At 41.6% G+C, this 19,878-nt stretch overlaps 2 protein-coding genes across 14 annotated transcripts in view; one reads left to right on the top strand and one right to left on the bottom strand.

Annotated features, from left to right (window-relative positions):
* Positions 1-2,034, top strand: part of LOC106806908 (probable phospholipid-transporting ATPase IF) — a 40,388-nt gene extending 38,354 nt beyond the window's left edge. For 3 of the 8 annotated variants that reach the window (XM_014809059.1, XM_014809058.1, XM_014809064.1), the window contains one exon: positions 215-258. Coding sequence is in view for 2 of the 8 variants with exons in the window: in XM_014809061.1 (XP_014664547.1) it covers positions 215-346 (132 nt within the window). In the remaining 6 variants the exon portion in view is untranslated. Of the gene's footprint in view, positions 1-214 lie in introns of all 8 variants that reach the window. The other 5 variants (XR_001393598.1, XM_014809062.1, XM_014809061.1 and 2 more) reach the window with 3 other exon arrangements.
* Positions 2,035-5,561: 3,527 nt separating this feature from the next.
* LOC106806906 (rho guanine nucleotide exchange factor 9-like) overlaps positions 5,562-19,878 on the bottom strand; it is a 39,586-nt gene continuing 25,269 nt past the window's right edge. For 2 of the 6 annotated variants that reach the window (XM_014809051.1, XM_014809052.1), the window contains 16 exons: positions 17,542-17,667; positions 16,679-16,791; positions 15,453-16,194; positions 14,344-14,575; positions 13,634-13,771; positions 13,164-13,255; positions 12,801-12,974; positions 12,300-12,494; positions 11,598-11,777; positions 10,977-11,081; positions 9,319-9,456; positions 8,795-8,914; positions 8,409-8,534; positions 7,920-8,068; positions 7,260-7,429; positions 5,562-6,549 (listed from right to left, as the gene is read on the bottom strand). In XM_014809051.1, coding sequence (XP_014664537.1) covers positions 6,479-6,549; positions 7,260-7,429; positions 7,920-8,068; positions 8,409-8,534; positions 8,795-8,914; positions 9,319-9,456; positions 10,977-11,081; positions 11,598-11,777; positions 12,300-12,494; positions 12,801-12,974; positions 13,164-13,255; positions 13,634-13,771; positions 14,344-14,575; positions 15,453-16,194; positions 16,679-16,791; positions 17,542-17,667 — 2,871 coding nt within the window. In that variant the 3' untranslated portion in view covers positions 5,562-6,478. Of the gene's footprint in view, positions 6,550-7,259; positions 7,430-7,919; positions 8,069-8,408; positions 8,535-8,794; positions 8,915-9,318; positions 9,457-10,976; positions 11,082-11,597; positions 11,778-12,299; positions 12,495-12,800; positions 12,975-13,163; positions 13,256-13,633; positions 13,776-14,343; positions 14,576-15,452; positions 16,195-16,678; positions 16,792-17,052; positions 17,197-17,541; positions 17,668-19,878 lie in introns of those variants that run through there. The other 4 variants (XM_014809055.1, XM_014809057.1, XM_014809053.1 and 1 more) reach the window with 4 other exon arrangements.

Here is a 19,878-nt window from a genome sequence, read left to right as displayed (position 1 = left end):
CAAACCGCCTTCAGCGATTTGCAACTACGACCGTAAAGGCAGCACCCGCCATGCTATAATGAAAAAGCTCGGAGAGCCCTGGTGTGTACAGCAGCTGCAGAATTTCTCACAGTGTGCTTGTGTGCGTGTTTGTTTGTGTGTGTGCGTGCGTGCGTGTATGCGTGCGTGTGTGTGTGTGTGGGATGATTAGTTATGTGCTCATTTTTCTGCTAAGGTAAGCAAGAAGGCGCCGAGGAGCAGTGTTATCGCACCGGACATTCAGTCTCAGCAGTACCGTCATGTGGAGATGATGCCCATCGAACCAGAGACGACCAGGCGGAATAACCAGCTGACTACATCCCTGTAGGGTGGCGCTACCTATCGCATGTTCAGAGAAGCTAGATCGGTTGTCTGCCATGGGCCACGGGATTCTGTAGTGCTGTGGAGGATGCTAGAACTACTTGGCTTCATATAACTAGAGGAAGAAATAGAGTTCATTCATAGTTGCTGTGGCGTAGTGGTGCAGCATAGGGACTCGTTTTCATTCAGAATGTAATCGTTTCACAGCTTCATGTTTGTAAAGTTTCGTACACAATTGTCAACATTATCACAATTGCTAACATTATCACAAGTGTCAACGTTATCACAAGTGTACGGACCCTACTCCTTTTCGTGACCCGTCCCACCTTCCATCTGGGAGTGAACACGATTAAATGTAGATTTCTTCGGATTTAGAGTTGGGGTCTAAAGTAATATCTAAAAGTGTAAAATGATTGTTATCCCCTCTTTCAGCCTATGGTTTGTACACTTGTTATAATGTTAAAGATTGTGACTGCCTGGCCTCTTGAGTGAGAGTGTAGAATTCATTGGGTGTAGTTTATGAAAAGAACATGTTCAATGTGCATGCCACTTAAACAGAATCATATGGTTCCTAATCTTCATACTGAAGTCTGTTTTGCAATGTCTACTTAAATACAATAATTGAGGGAGGGAATGCTAGAAAATTATTAGCGAGATATTGTTGCAACTCGTATTTTATTGATGCTGTATAGACCCAGTCTTGATTGTTTGTGAAGTAACAGCACTAGGGATTTCCAGGTGAACGCCTGCTCGTGAAATTGGTGGCGCATGACCTTTTGCAATTTTACATGGCCTTGTTTCCACCAAGAAAATTAGTCACATACTTTGATGGTATATATCTCATGCATGTATGTTAAAAATGAATGCACATTGTGTTTCATGTTACACATGGGTAGTGCAGGTAGGCAGGTAGGTAGGTAGGTAGGTAGGTAGGTACCAGTGCAACCGTTTTTAGAGAGGTGAGCCTATCTTTACATATTGCATGTCAGTGTGTTGTCTGACGTCTGTGTAGAAAGTGGAAATAGCAATTTCAGTAATCGTCATCACTGAGCACACCCATTACCTCATGACTAAAGTCACGCAATATTTATGTCATCATCTGTTATGCAATTACCTGTAAAGGCAGGTGCGTGAGAGCGTGAGTCAGTCTTCTGCATGTCGACTAGTGACTCGGAATAGCACTTCCTTGTGGGTCAGCTACTCGGCTCCACTAATCTATGCAGCGGCAGTCTTTTACGGTATAAACTTGATGTCCGTTTGAGATCCATTGTGTGATGTGGACATGTATTGATGTAACGGGGAGTAAGTGGTTATAGTTGTATATCTTATATGTAACGTCTCGGTGAGAGCTGACATATGCATAGGAGCCGGAGTGAATCGAAACAAAGCACTGCTGTTATTTCACTCTTATGACATCATGGTTCCGGGGCGCACATTCCAAACAACGAGAACTATATGTGGTTGGCATGATCGTTTTTTACGTGATGAGATATCTATGCGATGGGGGAAAATCAGTGAAATGTGTAATTTTATAATATATATGTTTATAATAATTGAGATATTTTTAAAAATGTGTACAGCAGATCGATTTTGCTTACGTTCATCGAACTGCTGTGGACGCAGTTGTTCGTAAATTATTTTGATTCTGAGAGATGATTATAGTGATGCAAATAAAGTGGATTATTTTACTACATATATCCGGTGTTTCGTGTTGAACAACTCTTCCGCCTCACAATGCGCGCGTAGGCACGCACGTACGCACGCACGCACGCAAGCACGCACATGCGTGAATAAGAACATACTCAAGTTTCAGTTCCCGGAGTCTCGAAGTCCACAGTGATCGATATAATGTTAAAATTTAACATTTTGTAGACCCTATTCCTCAAACCTGCATAGAATTTCCTATGAGAGACAATGCCGAAATTAACTCCGTTTTCAAACCGCTTGTACTCGGGGAACCCTCATGATATGCACATCAAAATAAACGTTGGGATTTCCTCTTTCCTTATTTGGCAATGAATAATATTACCTAACTTGCAACTGTAAAACCGACTGTTGTTGCTAATAGTAATAGGATGGGGTCTAACCCACTGATCAATATCACCTATAAATAATTATATTATTATAGTATCTATATTAGTATCAATAGTATTAGTATGATATCCATCAGTATCTATAGTATGTATTAGTATCGTATCCATTAGTATCTATATTAGCATCTATACATAGTATCTATAGATTATAGTATTAGTATCTATATTAGGTATCTATATATGGTCTGACACCTCGCTGATTGACTAATCACCGACGACCCCACGCAGCGCGCGCAGTACATTGTGGTAAAATTTGAATGGCTGCGCCCTAAGTTAGCAGACGCATGGTGAAATTATCTTGAATTTTTAGTGATGTCTCTGTCGAGACTCGAGAGGAGAAAATTGCTAGGATTTTAAATAATATGACGATCTGCAACTTGAGATCAGCAGTGAGTGATGAGAACTAGTCTAATCTTGAAAATGATTTCTTTGGTGAAGCTACGTTGTTATTATTATTATTATTATTATTATTATTATTATTATTATTATATTTAGCTCCTGTCCCGATGAATTCGACGCGCGATAATGATGAGGTTGAGGGACATGATAGTAAGCTTTTGAAGAGCCGAGCCCAGAAAACCTAGAAACAACAGCCCGCAGCTGTAGCAAGCGATATAGCGGAGATAACACTGCATGAAAGAATTAAGATGATGGCATGCAGCCTCGCCTGCTCTGTTAATGGATCGGAGGTTTAACAGCTTTGTCACCCAATGCCTACACGCTTCAGCCTCGTCGCTACTGAAAAATAAAAAATCTCCGACGGACAAGGACATTGAATTTACAACGTAAGCGATCTAGTGTTGTGAAACTATAGAAAAATCAATCAATGACAGCCGTGTTATAACACTGCCTTCAGTTGAGGATTTTCGTTCATCAGCCTGATAACTGAACTAATATTTTGTCGTTGGTTGAATTTTGAGAACGATTTGATTCTTCTTGGAATGTATCAGTTGCATGTTTCGCAATGACCCACTTCAACGATCCCTAGAAGAAAAATGCATAAAAAGAACGTCGTCACCAAAGCAAAGGACCGACTGACAACGCAAACGTAGAATCATATATGTAGAATGTTCACATAGATTGGCAAACGCAACGTAGAATAGTGACGTACAGCTCCGAGATACGTAACAGTTCTTACATAGTTAATTCTACGCTGCGTATGTGAAATAGTGACGTTTGTGCGCTGGCGCTATGTCAGTATTTCACATACTGGCGGACGGATTAACTGCAGTGTCAATGGGGAATAGAGTTTGCCGTGAAACATCGCAAGATTCTTTACTGTAAGTTCAAGTAACACGTGATTTTAACCATAACATGTATAAAGAAATACTAGGAGAGCTGTGAAATGTTGAGCATACAATCAGAAATTCTGCATGCAGTGATAGTTTACAGTTTAACTTTCAATCATAAAAATCATGTACTCCTACAATGACCTTTTGTCAAAACCAGTACTATTGAGTGTTCTGGCCAAGTTAGGTTTCAATCAAACGAGTGTAACCCCTATCGTTGATATAGGCACTTATATATGGAACAGGTTTTCATCACATTCATTCGCCCGTTTTGTCTGGCACGGTTTGTTGGTTGGCTTGTTGCATAATACTAAACTCAAATGTGCATAAATCGAAGACCTTCAACATAATGAAACATGTTTGGAAATCATTTTAAGCTTGCAGTCCCCTCTTTGTAGTGCTATGAGTTATTGAATAACTAAATTTTTAATTTAGGGTGACTTTACACAATATTGCTAGATCGGGTCATAATTATGCGTTGGCCGGCTCGACGATTACGTAACGAACCATGTTAGGTGCTTTGCGTGTCAATCGAGAGTAGTCTAACGAACTCCTTCTATTCCATTTATCCACTTATTTAGGAACTACTCTGCGGGTCTCCCCCCCCCCTTTCTCTCTCTGTCCCTCTCTTAATTCTTCTCTGTCCCATCTCTAGTGTGTGTGTGTTGTGTGGTGTGTGATGTGTGTGTGTGTGTGTGTGTGTGTGTGTTTGTGTGCGTGCCGTGCGTTGCGTGCGTGCGTGCGTGTCTTTCTCTTCTAATCTCTCTCCCGCTCTCCCTTTCTCTCTCTCTCGCGCTCATCTCTCTCTCTCTCTCCGACTCTCTCTCGTCTCTCGCTCTCTCTCTTCTCTCTCTCTCTCTCTCCTCTTCTCTCTCTCTCTTCTCTCTCTCCTTCTCTCTTCTCTCTCTCTCTCTCTCTCTATAGCTATCTGTCTATTTATCTGTCTATCTGTTCACATGTTTACTTCTTCTCTTGCAAGTAAACAATCTCTCACTCACTTCCTAAATCATAACCTGTGAGCAAACGTGGCTGGCCATTCTGCCCGTTCTACTTGTTCGAACATTTTCTTGTAAAGTGACGTGCCGATGACGTTTATGAGATTGAAGTTGATGACGTAACGTGGGTCGAACGGTTTAACATTCTAACTAGCGCCGTATTGCATCAGAGTCGCGACGTCGGTCGTTAGAACTTAGAAGCGTGGTAAACTTGTTAGCGACTTCAGTAAGGGCTAAATTTATAAAAGCCGCGCGCACCATATAGATTTTCGAGCGTTGAATATCTGAAGCTCTAGTGAACGGCTCGCCATCATTTTGCGGGAAAGTTCCGGTTGGTCGGACAGAGCACACATATTCTCAGTGGTTGAAAAGATATCAATTTCGGTGTTTTAGTTTAATAATTACAAGACGCCAAATGTTTACGAAATTTTATACACTATAGTATAGGGGAAGATTTAATTGTGCTTGCATATGACACATACATATGTGCATATGTGTATATGACATGTGCTTGTATATTGCCAAACAAAATAGAAATAGGATTTGGTTAGCTGTATGATACGCTGTAGAAAGCACATACTTACAAAAAATATATATTTTCATGTTTCACTTTAATAACTGAAAGAGGCCTAATTCCCTCCTAATTCTGCTATAGTGTAGATACGATATGTCAATATGGAAGTAATAGAAGACACGTCTAAGCACATCCACAAAAAAATAATTTTTTATTATTAGTTGTCATATGTACAAATTAATTATTAAATATTTTCCTTGTTATTTCTACTTACATACTGTGTGTGCAATATTAGCATTACTTTCACACGTGCACCACAATAACCAACGGGTTTAATTTTACAAAGACACGTTTAAATACGTGTAATTATTTAATTGACGTTTCATACAGTACATATGACGTACGAAATATATCATTCTGTGCTTTTATCATTTACAAGCAGACGATTATTTTAGTTCGTCAACAACAGGAATAAAGAACAGTTCAATAACACTTTCGCCTTTTCATACGCATATAAATATTTATCAGCCGTTGCTGAAGAAACGTATTTTTAAACGTCCGTGTAAATAAATGACACGTGTGCTGATATAAATTTCTACTGAATTCATCTCGAAACAGAGGTATCACCCATTATATCAACTTCTGTTTAACGGTAACGTAATCTATTTGTCATCGAAGTAAATGTCATTCTTTATTAGTAACCATCCATCTGTGTTACAGTTTGTTATGTTATTAACTTATTACAGTCAAATAGCGAATACAAATAAGAGGCATACGTGTATCCCCGTGTGAAAAGTGTTTACAATATGGTGGCCACATGACCAGCAATTAAAACGGATTCAGTGTATCTCGTCTCATCTTATATCCGCATACTCACATGCAACTTTAAGTATGCATAACAACAACTTTTGTAACAGTGTAGTAAACACATTATCGTGCTAACTTGTGTATTGTTTGGCCCCAACATGGTGTTAACTCCCTGATAATGCAATACGGGGCGTGGGAGTAGCAGATCCATATATAAGTATATATATTATATATATATGTGTGTGTGTGTGTGTGTAACCGGTATTAGAGTGAAGGAATGTGCTTCGATATAACGGACATCCCAACGCAGTCATATAGCAGCTCTAGCCGTACATGAATATATGCAAACAGATCAAACGATTTTTAGAGGAAGCGAACATTTTAGTCAAAGTTATTTACACTAATCAGATCAATTCTGATTTTTAAGTGCTCCTAACTCCACTATGGTCCCTTTAGTTTGAACTTTCTCCATGGCCGCCTGCGTCCTGCATTAGATGTCTTGCGCACTACGTCTGAAAAACGTAAACAGGAATGTGTAATTTGGACTAAAAAACGTTATTGTTAGACGCGAATTGTATTGTAGCTGTGGGACGTTACATAACTGATTAGAGGCGTAAATTTTAGTTATGTCTAAGTTATGTACTTTATTGCCTACTTCAGATAGGAAACATTACGCGAAACTTTGTACTCAATATTTGCGAAAGAGTATTTACACTAGTTTTCATTTTGATGTGGCAACAAGAGAGTAAGATATTGTAGACAAATATCAGCAAGAATGGGAGATAGTGTGCACAAGACAGAGCGAGCGAGCAAGAGAGGAGGAGAGTGCGACAGAGAGAGTGAGGGAGAGCGCGCGAGAGAGAGAGAGAGAGAGAGAGAGAGAGAGAGAGAGAGAGAGAGAGAGAGAGAGAGAGAGAGAGAGAGAGAGAGAGAGAGAGAGAGAGAGAGAGAGAGAGAGAGATAGAACGAGAGAAAAGAGAAAGATAGAAAGAGAGAAAGTGAGAACGAGAGGAGAGAGTGAGGGAGAGTGTGTGAGAGAGAGAAGGAGATAAGGAGAGGTGGAGAGGGAGAGAGAGAGAGAGAGAGATGAAGCGAGAGCAGAAGGCGAGAGAGAGAGCGAGAGAGAGACAGAGCGAGAGAGAGAGAGAGAGAGAGAGAGAGAGAGAGAGGGAGAGAGAGAGAGAGAACGAGAGGGTATTAAACGAAGTGGAAAGGTGAATACCCGCTGTTTTTAATGATAGCTCTTTACTAGCTACCACCATGGCGGCGTCTCTCTCCTCGCGGCTTGCTGACCCGCCCTTCTCCTGTTCCTTTCGCACAGACTCCCGCTCCTCCGCAAACGCCGCCATCCAGCGTTTCTTCTCGGACGGCGTCTTCACATAGAACAAGTACCTGAAACGCGAATGCATAAGGATATCTAACCACATCTACTATCTAACTGCATACTGCATGGTTAAGATGTGTTGCTAACGGCCGCCTCTATATTATATATATGCTTAATTAGTTAGGCTGAGTGCCACATGTGATGTTTACAGGAGCTGCTGTGAGTGGAATTCTGATCGGTAAGAAAAACCCATAGCTAAGCATATTGAGCTATATATATATATATTACAAGGATTAAATAAGTTTTTATTCACTATTAATATTACGATTTTATCGGAATCGGAAATATGTGCAGTTGCCATTTAGACCTGTAGGCTTTTTAAACAACGTGATTGAGGTGTTGTGTCACGCGTATTTTTATTTACGGGACAAAATACAATTTACAAATTTACAATTTACAAATTTACAATTTACAAATTTACAATTTACAATTTACAAATTTACATTTTACAAATTTAGGGAAATTTACAATTGGGAAACCGCCAAAGCGGATAATTACCATTTGTCCTGACTCTGTGAGTAGACTTTCCAGGCATTGTGCACGGTTGCGTTATACTGTATGTCTCTGCCATCGTCAACGTCAATGATGTCAGAGAAGTTCATACCCAATCGGGTTTTGTACGTGTATGTCCCTTTCTTTAATAGCTCCTGTCGTACAGCGCCGCAAACAATATTATAAAATATATAGTGGGGTCGGAAAACGATGCGTTTACACGGGCTATATACCGTTATTCGTATCCTTCTACCAGGTTACTAGCACGACTTGGTCGTAAGACTAAATTTTATGTATGACGTGTCTACGGATCGTGACATACATTGCCTTTTCTTAGAGCTACCAGGCAACATTCCATTGCTTACAGGATGTCTATATTGATTTACTAATGTTTCCTTGTATACCGACATTGTTATATGAGACGGGATTAAAAATCGCGTGTCGTCGTTCCCCGATTATGTATATTCATATTTTGCGAAGAGAAAGCTTAGGTACCTTGCGGCAAATCACCATTTGGTGATCGAACAGGAATATGTTACATTCCTTGTCCCACTTCGACGACACTCTCGTAACTTCTCCGGAATATATCAACAGGCAACTCTGGTCCAACAAGGGTGGCCCCTATATATTACGTAAACGATACAATAATATGCTTGGTTATAATCAGTGCTGTAATCACTAAACAATTTCATTGTTGTTTTCCCTAGGCGGGCTTTTTATTTATTGTGATGTGCAAGAAAATGCTTAGTTATTCGCGCAGACGGCAAGTAGGGATAGAATTATTCTGTCATTAAAAACGGAGATACAGAGCGCTGCATGAAAACGCACGTGTTATTTTGAAACTTCGCCATTACGATACAGGAGGGCATCAATCTGTTTACCTGCCAGTCTATGACTTGTAATTGCCATATTGCCAACTTCTCTAGACTCTCCTTCTTGCGCTTGCATTCGTTGATGAGTGTAGCAACATCCAACATGGCTGCCAACGCTAACTTAACATCCTGCACACGAGACGGAAAATGTGTTTCTATACGTATGGTTGATATAATCTTTGTTCTGTTTCGTTATTCACTACAGCACCTACTCCTGGCAGTTTATTGCGACGAAACCTAGGTGAGAATCGGCCTGGTGTTACATCCTAAGTGCTTTATGAGTTCGCTATCATGCAAGCATAAATATTTTATTGCGAAGAAACGTGAACATCAGACGTTTACAGAGATACGAAGGGGTAATAAGTACCTAGAGCCTAGATATAAATAAAATTTTCTTTGTCGTCGATTGGTTAATACAATGGCTTTACTTTAATATCAGCGCGTATACTTAACATATTTAGAACGCATATGTGCGTAATAAGCTTATTAGTTATCAATAACGGCTAGTTGTCAAACTGGTGTTATAACCATACGTTGTAATCTGGATGGTCCGGACGGGTGTGTTTGAGCAGTTCAGCCAGTTGTAGTGGGTACTTGCATATCCGTTGAACAGGAGTCAGCAAAAAGCCGTCCAGTGAGATATTAATCATATTTTGCATCAGTCGGCATCCCTGCGGAGTAAAGATATATACGATTAGCACAGTTGGAATTAAATGTAGCCAGCAAGAAGAGAGAAGCGCCGTAGGGAAAACAAGGGATGAGCGAGGTATAGAGAGACATACGTGCGCATACACGCGCTCACGCGCACGGGCGCGGGAGTGCATGCACGGACAGTTACGGAACACTGAGGGCGAACACGTATGAGATTAATAGAGAAGGAGGAGATGAGCACCGAGATAGATAGAAAAGGAAGAACTGAAAGCGCGTGAGATAAAGAGATAGAGCGACGAGAGAAAGGATGAATCGAACTGCTCGCTACCCTGGGGTCGTCTGGCTAGGGATAGCCTCACGTTGATTCCATGCTAGCAGGGTTATTGTGATAGTCTTCTATCCATCCCGGTATATCGACCCGTAGGTTGAGTCCGTATGGTTGGATGGTGTTTAGATTGTGGATTCAATAGGCTTCTCTTTTCTTTCTGATGCGAATCGTGTGTGGATGTTCAGGGGGGTCCGAGAATATTTTTTCAATGCCCCTGCACTGAAAATCCGCTGCGGTGTGGTTGTCGCGTGTAAAATGAGCACTGACGGGTATGCTCATGTCTCGTTTGGTAATGTCACGGAGGTGTTCAACTATGCGATCTTTGAGTTTACGCTGTGTCTCGCCTATGTATCTGGCCGCGGGGCATTTGCGACAGGAGATTTCGTAGATGAGGTTCGTGGAGATGCATGTGAAGGAGTGCGTGATGTATTTCCGGAGGGGGGGGAGGGAAGGGTAAGACCGTGTGTGAGTTGACCGTGCTGCACGTGGAGCAGCGCGTACGCCTGCAGGGGCGTGTGCCTGGCGTTGAGGTGCGACCATGGGCGTGGGTGAGCTGAGGGCGAGGGTGCGGCGGGGATATTCTTGCGCGTATGAGCGCGTCCTTCAAATTCTTACCTCTGCTTAGGGCGAAGAATGGCGGATGGTCGTGGATGTGGTTCAGGGCCGGTGAAGCTGAGAGAACGTGCCAGTGTTTTTGGATGATCTGTTTGATCTGTGGGTTGCTGGCGTTGTATTCCATAATAAAGGAAATTCTTAGGTATGTGTTCACTGCTTTTGGTTTGGGTTTTAACCGTGATTCTCACTAGTTCATTGCTAACTTCGTGTAGCAATTTCTTAAACGAAACTTTTTTATATATACATTTATAATGGCAACAACAGACCATCAAGCTAAATCTACGTGGGGTAGCTCAGTCGAGCTGTGCCCCGTAGAGGCTGTCCAGGCCTCTTCTACACATATGTCCCTATATATATATATATACTATTATATATATATATATATATATATATATATATATTAATATAGATAGATAGATAGATAGATAGATAGATTAGATAGATAGATAGATAGAATAGATAGTGAGGATAGATAGATAGAGAAAAGGGAGAGAGAGAGAGAGAGAGAGAGAGAGAAAGAAAGAGAGACGCATGGATTCGCTCCTATTAATTTTATGTACATATACGTTTTACTGAGTGTTACTGCGCTGTTAGTACCTCGAAGAAGTGTCTGTACTGCTTTTCTTGGGTCAGGTTGCAGAGTTCTACGGTGGTCTGCGGATGGTTGTTGCAATACTCGGAATATATTTCGAAACCCTGCCTCTGTTAAAACAAAAGTCCGTCTGCATGAATATGGACATCAAAAGAAGGATGTCTTGTGCCACATCCATTCAGTGTCTAAGATATTGTGTGATCAATTAATCTACAATATCTTGGCAATTCTGTTTAGGTAAAATATTTAATTTCTCAGTACTTAACTAGCACGTACCCCTGCTTCAGAAAACTCCCAACCCTCTTCGAGATAAATAAACAACAATAAAAAAGAAAGAAAGAGATAGTTAATCCAACAACAAATACAACAACAACAACAACAACAACAACAACAACAACAACAACAACAACAACAACAACAACAACAACAACAACAACAACAACAACACAACAAACAAACAAAAACACAACAAACAAACAAAAACACAACAAACAAACAAAAACACAACAAACAAACATCTGCAGACAAAGAAAACACACAGACAACAACAACAAAAACAATGGACAAACAAACACAACAACACACAAACACAGACAACACAGACAAAAACGCGGGCTTTTCCGTACCTGTCGCAGGAAGCATCCTCCGATACTGCTCACGTGCAGACGTGTGAGGTCAACATTACGCTCCAGGTCGGACATGAACTGCGTCTGGAACTTGTAGATCTCCTCGATATTGCTGAAGATAATGGAGATCATCTCTCTGCTGAACATGTCAGGTCGTTGCTTGGCCGGATGAAGGAACCCCTAGTAAAGCACGGATAATCTTAAATCTATATCAACAAATATGGACGACAGATGAGTGCTATACGCAACTATTAATAATGGGCAAGGGGAGAGGTGCGAGAGTAAGACATTGCGACAAAGATGGCAGATCTATCTGTCCGACCGCGCGCGCGCGCGTGTGTGTGTGCGTGCGTGCGTGCGTGCGTGCGTGCGCGTGTGCGTGTGCGTGTACGTGTGCGCGTGCGCGTGCGTGCGTGCGTGAGTGTGCGTGTGCGCGTGCGCGTGCGTGCGCGCGCGCGCGCGTGCGTGCGTGCGTGAGTGAGTGAGTGTGTGTATGGGTGTGAGTAAGGGTGACCCAAAGAGGAGAGAATAAGAGGAGGTTGAACGAGAGAGCGAGAGAGAAAGAGAATGAGAACTACAGACAGATAAACAGGCAGGCAGGCAGGCAGGTAGGCAGTCGGGCGGACGGACGGGCGGGCGGACAAACAGACAGACAGACAGACAGTCAGACACACAGGGAGAGATTTATATATCTATACTTACGTGGCAGAGATTCTTGAGCAGCCCCACAAAGTCTCTCTCCGTGTTGATTATCTCCTCGATGACCTTCGCTCGCACCTCGTCTTTGCTCATGCGGTTAGCCCCGTGGCTGTTCCTATAAAGCTTGTCATCGTCGTCGCTTCCCTGCGAGAGATTCTCCAAGCTATCCTCCATCGTTTCCTCTTGGTTTACTCGAACCTGCGGATGTACGGTGTATACAGTGTTAGCATATGAATTTTACCTTAGAAAGTCAGAACGTAACTATGAATCTAGTATAACAAGCTGCAATCGCAATGTGACATGCGTTGCGATCCTCGTCAACCAGTTGTTTCTATAGTAACCCCAACTTTATTCTAATTACTTCTCCTAAAATTTTCTAAAAAAAGGTTTCAAAACTATCAATTTAGGGAATTAAGTGAATTTCACACGAAGAAATAGCCATTAAAATACTGAGAAAAAGTCTATAATATTGGAGGGAAATCTAGTGAAATGTAGTCAACGCACCCGCACAAAGCTTGCAGGAAACCATCCCTCCGTCTCCCCGTTCACGCCCCACCACCAGTCGCTGTCTTCATTGTCGATGACCTCGATGACCTCCCCAACACGAAACGGAAGTTCATCCGGATCCATCGTAACATGATCCCAGAGTGCCTCGGCGAAGATGGACTTAGAACCCACCTGCAATTAAACGTGTAACAAGTTATAAAAACAATAAAACTTGAGATATAGAGCCGCGCTTGTGACACGTTATTTGATTGTGGATAAGATTTTAGCGTTTCATTAGTCATAAAAAAACGATGGGTAACTTGTAGAAACTTGTAGACTATACGGATGTGCGATCATGAGTAATTGTCTACTCGTGTCTACCTCAGACTCATCTCCTGGCAGGTCCATAGTTGCAGTCACGCTATGTCTCTTACAGCATTCAGTGCCAGGTGTCGCTCTTGAAGATCTGATAGCTGCAAACGGGCAATCAGTTATCTCAACTAGATTAAAGTGCAATCTTTGGTCTAGTACTGGTTGTTAATAATTGATATTTGACTAATTTTCAGTCACTCTTTATATGTAGCGCTGTGCTAGTCGCAGTAAATTATGAAAACGATCGACTGGGCTGATTTATCTGTACACATTCAAATTTCTAGATAAAACTGTTAAAGATGCAATTTTAAAGCTTCGAATTTGGTGAAAAGTCGAAATCCGCCAAGTTTTAGTTAGCATTTGCTTTACTATTTACAGTGCGAGTTTATCCGCTCCCTTCCCGCGGGAGATCTTGACGTGCCGGCGTGTGTGCGTGAGTGTATGAGTGAATGAGTGCGTGCGTGTGTATGTCTACTAACCCTGATGTGCTCTGTACAGATGCTCCTTCTTCAAATCCATCGTGCTCAGAGAATGTCGGGTCTTTGCACCCGATTTGTGGACGTTCAATGTATTTTCCGAGCCATGGTTCAGAACAACGTTGCGTGCTGCTGTTGCTCCTTCCTGTACAGCAGAAACGACGATCATAATATATCTGCACGTATATATATGTCGAAGGTTTAAAGAGAAATGACTGTCGCTGAAGTTGCCGTTTCGTAGATTTTGCAATGAATTTGTTTCCAATATACTGGGATAATTAATTAATACTGTTACAAAATCGTTTTTTTAAGAATTATGTTATCGAGGATTATGGCACGGGCCTGCTCCAACGTGCATATAAATGCCTTCTGCATATTTCGTCCAGCTCAGCGTTTGTATATTCATGTCTTTGCCCTGGACTTACAATGTGGCAGTTCGTGAACGCCCACTTTGCAATTTCACGACCGAATTTACAATGAAACGTATTGTGCGTGACACCTGCTCGCACGACCCATCCTCAATCTATTGGTCGACGTACATAAGTAGGTATACTAGCATGCCACCCATCTGTAATAACTTTACCATCGCCCCGGCTATGCCAGTATTTTCCCAACGGCCCTACGCAGCTATAGATTGACTAAGTATTAGCAATCCTTTCTGCATTCATCGCAAATATTCATGAATGTTAGTGACTCTATTGAACATCCGTTACTTTCCTTATGGGCCGTGGCGTGACAATTAAGAGCCTGCGTGATTGACAGGTGATCGCCAAGATCGGAGTATGCTCTGCGCGAGCGAGCCTGTGCGTATTTCCCTCTCAGGTAGCGAAACTGAGAGATATCGTGGTTGCTCGTGTCCGACGTTGGCCGGTTGCGCACATGGGGGCGCCTCTGTAGCTTGACCCGGTCACGCACATAGGTGAGCTTTGCTCGGAGGGACGTCGACTGAGGAGCAAACACGGCATTCTTATTTCATTAGCCCTTATTATTTCTTTATTCTTATTACATAACTGCGTGGTCATTAACAGACTGGTTACTGACATGTGTCCGATGTGGTATACGTGGGAGTTTACCGTGATAATTAACAAACAGATGCTGCATGGATGCTTACTAGATCGATTAAATACGAGGAGTGGACATTTTCTAAGATGCTGTATCCAGCGAAGTTTTGTAAGAGGGAGACACATGTTGGGGCATGATGTCAACATCAAGGCAGAGTAATCAGCGATAAAGAACCTTTTTGAAAAGACGAATAATACCATCACCTTGGCGAAATAAACTAACTACTCCTAATGCAACTACCACAAGGAACACAAAGCCAGAGGTTATGAGAAGGTTCGCAATACAAGGACATATCAAATTCTACCATCCCCAAGTAAAACGGCAAACGGGAGTTGACTACCTTCTACGGTGTCTAAACTGCCAATCATTCTTGACGATATGCTTCGGCGTTCTAAAATCTAGATTCGGATTAGATAGCGGGGTATATAACGTATATGCAGCCCATCACCAAAGCAAATAAAACGTAAGTCGATAAGCCACCAGAGTCGAAGTACAGACCACCATCAAAAAGAGTGTGAGCAAACCCAAAGGTGCGCACGTCAGCGTGCGTGGATGACTAGACCAATGACATGACCAACATTAACGAATTACAACATAGGAAATGATTACGTGGTTTGACACTGCTTAAATTTCAACTGGACTTCAAAGAAGCCGATGCCATCTTACACGGGTATATTTGTACCGTGTTTCAAACTCATTGTGCTTTTATAATTATTATATTATATACATAAATATGATAATATTTGTGCTATTAACGAACCTGCGTGTTGCTCTCAGTACTGCTGTTGCTAACAGACCGCGAGCAACGCGGTGACTTAGGAGGCTTCGGCGAGTGTGGTCTCGGTGGCTTCTCCGCACCACACAGTGTGTTTGTAGAAGAGTTTGGAGACACATCGACGAGAGATCCCGTGGAGGCATTCTTGAAGAGTGCTCTCGGATCGAGCGAGTCGACCTTGCCAATGTCCGTCGTCGATTTGCACATTTTGATGTTCGATTGCATGTTGGGATGTATCTGCTGCGTTAGCTTGCTCAAGGTCGGTTTGAATATCTCATCACTGCTAGTCGTCACTATCATCGGAGGAGGAGGAATCAGCTTCGAGTCATCGTTCATCGCGGGATTGTTCTGCGTCTTCTTCTTCCAAAGCGGGATGTTCGACAGAGATTGAAAGATTTTCATCTTACGACTCGTCGTCGTCGGCGGCGAAGACTCGTCGGTGAAGATGACGATCTCGGGTTCGCCCTTCACGCGCGACGACGAGCGACCGTCGTCCAGCCTCGCCGTCGTCTCTCCGCTCTCATCGTCGGACGTGCTGAGATTTCTGGTGGCGTCTGCGAAACCGCTGTCGGTCGATTTTCCGGAGTCGGATCTGTCTAGCATGCGATCTTCGTTGATGTCGATCGGCACACGGAGTCTTACGACGGATGGTGCGCAGTCGCTGAGAGCCTCATCGTGGTCGTTGTATAGCAGAGTGTGGACTGTCTCGCGAGGCATCAGCGTGCTTCTGATAACAAGAAAATTTCAATTATTTCCATCGGGAACGCGCATGATGACGTTGCGGTAAACCCGTGGTTGTTCCTACCTGTATTTCATATTACGTTACTGGTAGAGGAAGTGAGAAAGGCGGCTAGCGGAAACTCGAGCGGTTCAGTATCCTCTCTCTATTCGGAGAAAATCGCGAGATTATATCCTTTGATGCACAGGGTATATCATCCAGGTTTATTTATCACTGTAACGTGGGGTGGTTGAGTGGATGGCCGCGTAGAGTAATAATGACCGAATTTAGTGACAGTTTTAACTACATTTTTACTCACAGTTAACGTTGTCACTCTGAAATATATATTAACTAAACATTTGCGAGCATATTTGCACAGCCGTAGCATCTGAATGTAACACACAACTAGTGTGCGCGAGATATAACAACGATAGTATGATTAAAATAAAGGGCTGAGTGTTTGTATCTTCCGGCAATCGGTAAAATGTCTTACCTTGCAGCGTTGATGTGCTTATAAGCTGACATCTTGATTGATTCGTGATCCGCAGGTGTTAGATAAGTTTCCCATTTGTTGTCACCCGTGACTTGAACAGCGCACAAGATTACCTATAAAAAAGCGATGAATAGTTTATTATCATAACTACGCTTCTTCACAGAGTTTGTTTGTTGACAACAATTAAATGTTGTATGTTATAGTGGCTGAGATTTAATCCGCTGAGGCACCAAGGTGTTTTCAAATGTGCGGGTTTTCATATAGAAGCGTTTGATCAACGGATAACCCAGCCACTATGCACTGTCACCACATCCGAGTCATACAGTAAATGCACCATGTATTAATCTAGGTTAGATTGAATCACCAACACATACCTGCGTGAACACATCAACAGCACATTTACTTCATTACATAGCTCTTAGTACTTTTGCATCAGCGCTCTGTCTCATTCTCATGGCTCTGTGCATTTTATTTGCGTATGAGCAATGACTGGCGTCTCGGAAACAGATCTATTTACCCGATTACCTTCGTTTTCCTTGATTTAATCAAACTAAATCACGTGACGGATAGAGATTCGCATTACCTATGTGTATAGATGGCGCCATTTGTCTTGTATGTGGTATACGTAATGAACACTGTATTTACGACAGCACAAGTAATAATATTTTAAACCGTAATTACGAACAGAAGCCAATCATAGTTCATAGATATGATCCGCAGCATAATAACAATACACGCATTTGTTAATGTACTTTTGATATAATCAGATAGGTAGTGAAAATTTATTAGTTGGTGGTGCTTATTTAAAGAGAGAACGCATAAATATGTAGCACCCCAGCACGCACATTAAAGCTGATATCTACCTCGTCAGCCCACGAAACATCTCTTTTCTTTCTATTGGCGTGTTTGTGTGCGGATTTACTGTTCTCACTAGTCGGTACGGATGCTGGAAAATCCTCAGCTTCATCTAGGATGTGATGTCGAACAGTCTGCAATGGATAATACAAACATTTTGTAAATGTAAATAGGCCTACATGCAAATTATTTACTTGTCCACATATGATATTCCGTGTTCTATCTGTTTATCCACAACCATATCACCAACCGCATCGCCATTCTTCTTCTGGTTCGCGGGTAAAGAGCCTTCAGAATTTTATTTAATTAATTATTAAATGTAACCTCCATATATATCATATTTAGTCTGTTCACTTGTTTTTACCATATATTCCTGTCATTAGTATATCTAATTACAGTATATGTAATATAGTCGTTTTATAATTTCTAGTTGTAGAATTTTTTTTATTTAAGCAGTGAATAAAAGGGCGATAAATTATTATAAGAACGGGCCGAACTACAGAAGCTGATAGATGGCTCGAGATCATGCTGTAGCCCATAAACGTGTATCATATCAAGAGCTTATAATACCTATAGGTATTATAAGCGCTTGATCAAATCGAATAATTGGAATTTCATTTATTTCTAGGCTTCCTAAGTAAAATGTGTGTTTCGTCTTCGCATTTTCCACGTATGCACACAGTGACTGTGTTCTTATTCATTAACCTCGACGTAAGGATTTATTCGTGCGTCTCTTCATACAAGTGATGCCATCTTATCACGATGAAAACTTTCAGGGATTACGCGACGGTAACCTTCCGCCAACTGTTCACTGCAACTACACATTGCACTACTTTAATTCTGAAGAATTAAGGCCTTTTTCTGAACTTCTTTGTGGTAATATGCGGCACTAGAGTGCACTAATCTGCATTATACACGTAAGGTAGATGCGCTACTTCCGTCTAGAAAGCATGAAAAGTAACATGGGTCTTGTCGTGGTATTGTACCATTCTGACGTACCCATGGTGACCGGTCCGTCGTTTTTGTGTATGAATCGGAATCCAACTACTTACTGGAAATGTGCATCATACACACATTATATACAATTAGCTAGTAATTTTTCGAGCTGAACCTGGTCCTTGCTTCTGTGGTTATTTAGCTACACTCCGCACAGTGGGATTATTCTCGGAGGATAACGGCGAATCATCACACTGTGTGTTATTTAGCACGAATAAAGAGCATATATTACAAAAATCGGAGTATTTTTAATTAGTTTTTGTGACACACTTATTCAGCAGGCCTGCTGCCTATGGACACCATCTACTATCGCAAAGCACCCTCACATAAACAGATGCAGCCGCCGTAGGTCTGAGTCCTTTAGCTGCAGGGAAATAGAACGCAGTGACCAACTATCGCCGCGTGTCATGAGCGCGTCCTATGGAAATGCGACCCACATGGCAAGTGTGACCGCGGGCAATAGTGACACAAGGGCAACATAGATCGCAACGCGACGCGTGCAGACGTCGAGGCATTTCTGTTTAACAACTTGTCACGACTCAGCTGTTCCTCCCCTCATCTAACTCCCTCACCTTCTGCTCCCTCTGCTGACTCCACTTTCTCCCCATCTATCAACACTATTGCATCTATCCGATTTTTCTCCATGAAAAGGGCTGTTTTCCGTACATGTATTTGTATTTTAATTACATGCAATAAAGATTTAATAATAATAATAATAACTATCCCTACCGTCGATATATCTCTTACCGTTGGCGAACCGGAAACACAACATTCGGGATCTCGGACGTATAACCTAACGGCATTTTGCACCCTCTCCCACCCGCCGAACATAGGAAGCGGATAGTGTGGTATCTTATTTGTCATGGGGGTATACAATTTCATGAGACTCGAACATCCGCAGTAATAGATCAATACAACTGAAACATGATCGTGACTTTTACGCACACCTTTTAGCCTCTAATGTCAATCATTCGACTATATATATCATATAACATATATATATACATATCATCATGATATATATATATATATCAAATAATCCTGGTAACTAACAATACACAGTGTGTTGTATGTTTAGGCATTTGACAATACACTGTGTATTGTTAGCGAGCTTTCAACAATACACTGTGTATTGTTGAACACCTTCTAACAATACACTGTGTTTTTTTTGTTTTTTTTAATTAGTTTACTTTTTGATTTGTAAACTTGAGATTGACATTTAGTTAAATGAATTTATTGAAATTATTTTATTGGTTTTATTGAATTTATTGAAAATGAAATTGAATTTAAATACACAGTTGTTAGGTACCTACCACAATACACAGTGTATTGTTAGAAGATGTTTAACA

This window comes from Priapulus caudatus, unplaced genomic scaffold, assembly GCF_000485595.1.
Source record: "Priapulus caudatus unplaced genomic scaffold, Priapulus_caudatus-5.0.1 Scaffold185, whole genome shotgun sequence".
Classification (NCBI taxonomy): domain Eukaryota; kingdom Metazoa; phylum Priapulida; class Priapulimorpha; order Priapulimorphida; family Priapulidae; genus Priapulus; species Priapulus caudatus.
Note: the sequence above shows the minus strand (reverse complement) of the source record. Positions and strands in the feature narration are given on the sequence as shown.